The 7,758-nt window shown below is 44.4% G+C and overlaps 1 protein-coding gene across 2 annotated transcripts; it reads left to right on the forward strand.

The window, feature by feature from the left end:
* Positions 1-953: 953 nt before the first annotated feature.
* LOC124854970 (2',3'-cyclic nucleotide 3' phosphodiesterase) lies at positions 954-6,241 on the forward strand. 2 transcript variants are annotated; one of them, XM_047343911.1, is made up of 4 exons: positions 954-1,211; positions 2,764-4,423; positions 4,555-4,682; positions 4,867-6,241. In XM_047343911.1, the coding sequence occupies exons 2-4, from the start codon at positions 2,800-2,802 to the stop codon at positions 5,329-5,331; spliced, it is 2,217 nt and encodes a 738-aa protein (XP_047199867.1). In that variant the 5' UTR covers positions 954-1,211; positions 2,764-2,799; the 3' UTR covers positions 5,332-6,241. The 2 variants fall into 2 exon arrangements, with proteins under 2 accessions (XP_047199867.1, XP_047199866.1); XM_047343910.1 differs by having other exon boundaries at positions 954-1,116.
* The last annotated feature ends 1,517 nt before the right edge of the window (positions 6,242-7,758 follow it).

Raw genomic sequence — 7,758 nt, forward strand, 5'->3', positions numbered from 1 at the left:
ACTTCAGTTGAGTACCTTAGCGTCATCAGGTGTTTCTGCCTTTTAATCTGAAGACACCCTCTTCTAAGGCTGGACCTAAACAGGTTGATCAGACCTGGGTGCATGTCCCTATAATCTTGGGGGCCCATTTGGAATCTTTCCTCCAGATCCAGAGTCAATGGCTGCAGCGTTCTGTAGTGTGTGATGTTTGTTTTATGATCTGGTGCAGGGTTTGTCCGTGGATGAATCTTTGTTCAACCACTGCTGTAGGTTTTTGGGTGAGGTAAGGACAGGAAGCTTATCCTGCTTGCTTCCATTCCCCACAGGTCCTTCCAGCTGATTTTCCTTTTCTCCATGTTCTCCCAATTGATCCACTTAACCTGTCTTGCTTGAGTGACAGCCTTAGCAGATCTTGCTGCCTTTTCCTGACAACGGACACTGTAGCATTTATATAATATTTAAAGGAAAAATATTACAATATTATTACAAATAAAGTTTATACATATACAAAAACATTTTAAAGTTGGAGAAATTTTGCAGTGGTGTAACAGAAAAAAAAAAGATTGAATGTCGTTTTAAGTCAAAAGAATAAATAAATATATAGAGAATCAATACAGAAAATGAATTCAAACAGAACACAATATCAAGAAAATGATCAAACAAATGAAGCACATTATTGAATTATTGTATTTTATGATAATAGACAGTGTAAGGTGAATAATGACATCATCCTTAATATGAGTGAACGCACACTACTTTTTTTATGTGTAATCTCCATATCATTTCCTGTTTCAAAAATCTGTACAAATAAAGTTTTAAAATGTTTTTAAAAAATACATTTTAAACTTGGAAAAACTTTGCGGCGGTATAACACAGTAAAAAACTGATTTTTATCTCTTTAATACAAATATTTTAAAAATAATATTTCTCCAGTTCTTTCCTTCCGCTCCTCAGGGGTGTGTCCTTGACCACGCCCAGTTGCGCGTTCCCGGGATTTGCAGGGTTTTTTTTCTTTTTTCTTGTGTCTCGTCCTCTTGAAAGAGCGGAGCGCGTGCGTGTGTGCACCCAGGACTTGCCTTGTCATTGTACCCGGAGAGAGACGCGTGGTCAGCGGCGCCACAGACACCCACAGCCCCGGTAAGATGGCACCTCCGCCAACAAAACACCGTCACTCTCGCCGCTGCGACCCCTCCATTGTTGTTTCTGTCTCGGTCTTCCCTCGAGCTGTCTGAGTAAGTTGCTCCAGTTGCGTGCGAAGGGACTCGTTTGTCACCCGTTAACGTGGTGGGGACATGGCGGCTGCTCTCGTTTAATCCACATTGTCATTGCACAGGCTTGTTTTCGTGGGGCGCGTCACCCCCCCCCCACCCCCCGCGCCTCGCCACATTGTGCTGTTTTGGGAAATGTTGCGTTCGAACTCGCCACGTTTCAGCTTCACGTGCTACTTTTATTCTTTATGTTGTTCACGTCCGGTATGGTGAGTCAAAACTTCAACAGGATGAAGTTTGATCAGACGTGTTCGCATCGCCTTTTAACTCTGCAGGGTTTGTGTTGCGGTCACGTTGTGCTCATTTGAGTGTGTCACTGCATTGAGTTGCTTCCCCTTTTTGGGCTCGGGACAGGATGAAATTGCACACATCTGCTATCATCCCCCGTTTGTTCACAAATAGAAATGAGATCTGGTAAAAAAAAAAATGAGATAATGCCCCACGGAGGAGGAGGAGGAGGAGGAGGAAGAGGAAGAGGAGGTCGCTGTAGTCTGCTCTAACCCCACTTTTCTGCGCTGCCCCATTTTTTCCTAACTACCCTTTGTCTGTGTTTGAAGGGAGGATGAGGCTCTGTTCATTTTTTACCATGCGAGCTTTCAATACATCTTTGCATGCGTCTCTCTCTCTCTCTCTCTCTCTCTCTCTAATTGGACTATTGGATACATATTCTTCAAACCAAAATTTAAATTAATATTTAATTTGATTGCACCAGCATTTCGTCCCCACCCACCGTACGTGCATCATGACACAACACCACCACTGAACAAAACATTACAGTGTTGTCGGCCTATTAAGTTATTATGCATATCCTATACAAAAAAGATGAACCCCCCCTACTATACCACTCGTATTGTAAATATATGTAAATCGTGGATGTTGAGTGTATGAGACATTATGGTAAATGGACTGCATTTAAAAAGCGCAGCCGTCAGGGGCAATTTGTGGTTCAGCGTCTAACCAAGCACACTTTGACATGCTGACTGTGCGAGCTGGGAATCCAACCACCAGCCTTCTGATCAGTGGACAACCCACTCTACCGCCCGAGCCTCTGAAAGGGCCTGGATCCAAAAGCAAAATGCAGTCAGAAGTGGGAGTGTTTTGCTGTTGTGGTTTTTTTTTTTTTTAAATGGAAAATATGACACTTTTTTATTGATTTCACTTCTTTAGTTTTCTGGCATAAATTTAAATATTGTGCAGGCTGAGAAACTATTGTCAAGTTTTCTGATCATTTATCATCAATAATGGGACAATCTGCCAAACCCACAATGTAACTGTATCCATCTAAATCTATTTCAGAGATATATCTGAAATGGATTTAGATGGATCCTAAATAAAAGATATGTCATGCTTTCCTCAAGTCATGGCCACAGAAGTCGTACAACCTTCAGGCCTTAACTTGTTGAGCATTGCCGGAACTCGGTGGTAAACATAATGTGCTATTTAAAGTGTAGTCCCTGGGAAGATTTTATGCTTCTGTCATCACTGGGTTGGTTAAACTGTTTCTCTTTCATTTAAGGTACATGTTGGTGTAGAAAAGGAAACTGAACTTGACATGGATACTGAAAGGAGCTGTGAGGTTTTGGATGCATCTCCACAGCAAGAGGAGGTTGTCATGGAAAAAGAGGCTGTGTCAAAACTAGAGGCACCAGAAGAATCCACAGAGCCTGAGAAGTCACCAGCTGCTGCCGAAGAGATAGAGCAGCTGGCAGTAAATGGTCACGGTACAGAAGTCGTAAACCTAAAACCAACAGAGGAGCTGATTGTGACAGAGCCTGTGACGCTGTCCGAGCAGAAAGCAGATGGTGACAGCTCACCCAAAGAAGCACATGACACGGAGTCAGCGCCCGTTGTAGAGGCTTCACCAGAACCAGATGAGTCATCTGGAAAGATCTCTGACCCAGTTGCAGCTTTAGACGCAGAACCAGAAAACGTAGAGCCTGAACAGGAGCCTGTGCCAGAGAACGACCCAGAGCCTGTGCCTGTGCAAGCAACTCTGGCAGAGAGTGTCCCCGTGCCAGAGCCAGTGACAAAATCTGAACCAGAAGCTGAGCTAGAAGAGCAAACATTACCTGAACCAGTCGCGCTGCAGGAGCCAGTAGACGCACCACCACCAGCTGCTGAAGAACAGAACCTGCCGGAACAAGTTCAGACCAAAGCAGAACTGCAGGCAATGGACGCAGGGGCACAAATGGCCAAAGAGGGGAAAGCAGAAAACAATGCTGTGGCTGAGCCTCTAAATGAGGTGCAAGAAGACAAACCAGCAGTCACAGAAAAGGCAGTAGAGATGGTTTCAGTGACAGAAGTTGCCTCAGAAAAGCCAACGTTGAAGGAGGAAGATTCAGCTGTAGTTGGAAATGAAAAATCTGCAGAGGACAAGAAGGAAGCTGAACCTGAAAAATCTGCAGAGGACAAGAAGGAAGCTGAAGCTGAAAAATCTGCAGAGGACAAGAAGGAAGCTGAAGCTGAAAAATCAGAGTCTGATACTCTGAAGGAAGTAGCAGCAGCATTAGTAGCAGAAGTTGTTGAGTCTGAGCTGAATAATGCTGAGCTTGTAAAGGAAGAAGATACTGTCCCTGCATCTGGCTCCCTGTCCTTTGCCCTCCTGGAACAAGGGCAGACCAAAGACGCCCTCCGCACCTCTCGCACCTTAATTGTCCTCCGGGGACTGCCAGGGAGTGGGAAAAGCTTCTTGGCACGTGCCATAGCTGATGCCTACAAAGGCCACTGCTCCGTCATCTGTGCTGACGACCACGGTGTAAAGCCAGAGAATCCAGAATCGTCTGCAGGTGGATACAAGGCTCTGGACGAGGCCGTGGTGAGCTGTTGCAGTGCAGGAACAAGTTCCTCTGTGCTCGTAGTGGTGGACGACACCAACCACAGCCAGGACCGGCTGGCCCGCATGGGGGAGATTGCCGAGGAACATCATCTTGTGGCCATCTTCTTGGAACCGCAAACGGCATGGAGCTCCGATCTAGCACAGCTGATGACGAAGAGCAGCCGAGGACTGGAGGAGGCCCAGCTGGATGCCATGAAGGGTCCACTTGAGGAAATGTCCATCCCTCTTTTCTTTGGCTTCTTTCTTCTCTCGTCCATCCAGGACAAAATTCGGTGCACATCCATGGACTTCCTTAAAACACTGGACACCTTGGAGCCCTTCAAGACGCACATGACAGACTGTGAGTGTTTTTTAAAGTCGTTCCACTTATTACAAAGTCAAATGCATCATTGAAAAATACTGTATCCAAGCCGATAAATCTCTCATCTTTGCATAACCAAGTTGACGCTGAACTTGTGTTTGTGTTTACAGTCACTGGTAAACCTGATAAAGAGGTGGATCTGGAGCAGTACTTTAAAGCCACAGGATACCTCCACTGCACTACCAAGTACTCCAACTATGGGAAAGCTGAGGGTGCCAAAGAGTATGCACAGAAGCCGGTAAGACCTGTCAATAAATTGTTTGTTTATGAAAACTGAAAGCCACATATTCAAATTATTAGTTGGCAATTTTCATCCTGCACTGTTATGTAAACATTTCTCAGTAACAATGTAGCAGTGTGATTAATGTTTATGATTGAATCTAGTTAATCTTGTGATAATTCCCTTTTCTCCTGCTCTCTAGGCTGTTAAAGATTTGTATGGTTCCACATTCGAGCTGGCACTGAGCGCTCTCTTTGTCACGCCTCGCACCGTCGGTGCTAGAGTGTCCCTCACCGAGGAGCAGCTCCTGCTGTGGCCAGACGATGCCGAAAAGGAGGCAGAGTCTTCTGTCCCCGCAGCTGCCGCCCTGCCTTTGGGAAGCCGCGCCCATATCACTCTAGGGTGCGCCGAGGGCGTTGAGGCGGTTCAAACGGGCCTGGATCTGCTAGACATCCTGGCCCTACAGCAGGAGGGCCAGAAGTCGGAGCTGGTCGTGGAGATGGAGCTTGGCTCGCTGACCTATTACGGTGAGGGAAGGTGGCTGCTCCTCCTCAGGGAGCCCATCTGCGCCCTGGCCTGCTTCTCCAGCTCCTACAAGCGCAAGGAGCTGGAGTCCACCAAAAAAGAACCAGAGAAGAAAAAGAAGATGAAGTGCACTATACTGTAAATGGCAAAACACGAGCATGTGTGGCTGGGATGACTGGTGAATTAAAACTTAGGCGTACTCTGTGCGAGCTTTGTGTGTTTGTGCAGGGTATAGGGATTCAGTATAGCCACCCTAAAAACCACGAGCTGTGTGCCTTTACTGTTGATTTGCACCACAACCCGAGATGCCTTCAGTTTGGTTAGGCTTGTTGTTGTCAGTGATCAGTGTCTTGTCTCACACATCGGTGCCAGAGTTGCAGTACCTGGCGATTTTGCTGAGATGTCATTAGCTGCAGTTTTAGCTAGTATAGCCTCCTCACTCAGATCCACAGTAACCTGAAACTTTAGATTTCCTCTTCTATACATGTTGGTGTTTCTCAGTATTCAGATGTGAAAGTTTATTAGGTACTTTGCATGCATCCCGGTAACCGTAGCAACATATTAACACATTTCAAAAGAAGTAGCTCTGCCTCTCCAACAGAATTGTCTGGTGTTTCCTTTGGCTTAGTTGAAGGTTTTCAAATAAGCAGTTTATAATTTAAAGCAAGTGTGCATGTGTGCGCAGCCTAGGAAGTAATTGTTATGCATTAGATTGAATGTAACTTATAGAGGATCTTCCATGTAAAATCTTTGCACTGTCTATAGTTTAAAAGGGAGTATGTTGATGAGTTTGGCATCTGTCTCAGCAGCTTGTTCTTAGCACTTATCAAATGCTGTGAAATCAAATCCATGTTTTGCAATCTTTTCTACTGCGCAAGACTGTACCATTGATCCCGTTTATCCTCTTTGAACAGCATCGTGTATTGCATTTCAACTTGTCTCCCCCTGTGAAGGTAATTTTTGAAGGGCAAGCCTACTCTGTAGCTCTTATGAATCACTATTTTTGCACTTGTTTTGTAAACTTAATAAAAAAAGAACTTGCTTTGCTCCGATCAGTTTCACTGTGTTCAGTTCTGTTCGTGCACGTTTATGACATGCAGCGTGCAGGCTGATGTCTGGGACGGTTTATCTGCACATGGCAGTTTTCTCATGGCCTGTAGATGTGGCATTTGACTATAAACCACCAGAGGGCGCTCACCACATGCACTGTTTGCTGTTGGGCTTTGTGGTGAAGTATGGCACACACCACACCAGATACTGTATTTTTACATTGAACCGCAGACTGGATTGCATCATTTGACTGTTTCCCTTTAGCTTTGCACAAGAGTCTGGTACAGTATAAATGACAACTACCCAGAGAGCTGCCTGTGAGCCAGTGTTCAGCTAACATCTCTTCTGTCGACCCTTTTACATTAACACATTTTAACTTGCTCTTGACCCGGAATCTGTTTCTTATTTTATCATGCTTATAAATGTTGTTAGGTTAGCATCTTACTAAATACTTTGCATCGAACATTATGAAATGTACACTACCCATATTAATATTATTCCTCAAAGCAGAGGTCCCAGCAATCTTCAAATCTGACTTATTAATCAACCCCTGACCTAAAGGAAGTTATAGCTCATTTGAAAGGCTCAGTATCATAAGCAGGAAATCAGGAAAACTAGTTCTTATCTTGTCCACCTGCCTCTTACTTAGAATTTGTATCTGAATTAGTTCTTCGTAATCATAAAATATTATAGTAGGGGATTTTAACAGTCACGTAGACGCTGCTAATGACACCTGTGTTTTTTTCAACATTCAAACTAACCACTGTTTTGATGACACTCTTGATTTTGTTCTGACATATGGAATAGAAATTGAAAATGTTATATTTCCCCAAAACCTCTTTTCTGTCTGACCAATTGAATTTACAATGATCAACTACACTGATTTTGCCCCAAAATTCTATTATAGTCAGTGTTAATCAGATAATAAACCAAACAAAGGGAAGGAAATTTTACTTTGATATTTACTCCACAGCCGTGTGTCAGTACAATACAGGAAAGTCATCACAACTTCTCTCCAACTAGGTTTGATGATTATTAATTGTACAACAGCCTCATAGCGTACCACCTCTGACACTGTCGCCCCTCTGAAAGACAAGGTAATAAGTCAGAGGAGATGAGCTCCTTGGTATAATTCACAATTGCGTGCAACAGACATACGAGACGTTGTAAATGGAGACAACCAGTCTGTAAAACCTTAAGTATGATGGTTACACAACTGTTTCTGGTCTCTCTCTCTCTCTCTCTCTCTCCCTCCCCCTCCCTCCCCTCTTGTCCACCCACCTCCCCTCGGTCCCTTGTCCCCCCCACCCCCCACCCAACAGGTCAAGGCACCAACCATCCTATTCTGACAACACGTTATCAGTCCTCTGCATTTCATGATTCTGAAAACGCTTGCGCAAAAATATTTGTATTTTGAGACAGGTCCCATAAAAAGTAAGCGTCTCGTTAGGCAGACACAACCACAATCTGCAACAAGTAATCTTCTGAGTTTCTGAAAAGAAGCACAAAGTTCTGCTTC

The sequence above is a fragment of the Hippoglossus stenolepis genome, chromosome 16, assembly GCF_022539355.2.
Source record: "Hippoglossus stenolepis isolate QCI-W04-F060 chromosome 16, HSTE1.2, whole genome shotgun sequence".
Classification (NCBI taxonomy): Eukaryota; Metazoa; Chordata; class Actinopteri; order Pleuronectiformes; family Pleuronectidae; genus Hippoglossus; species Hippoglossus stenolepis.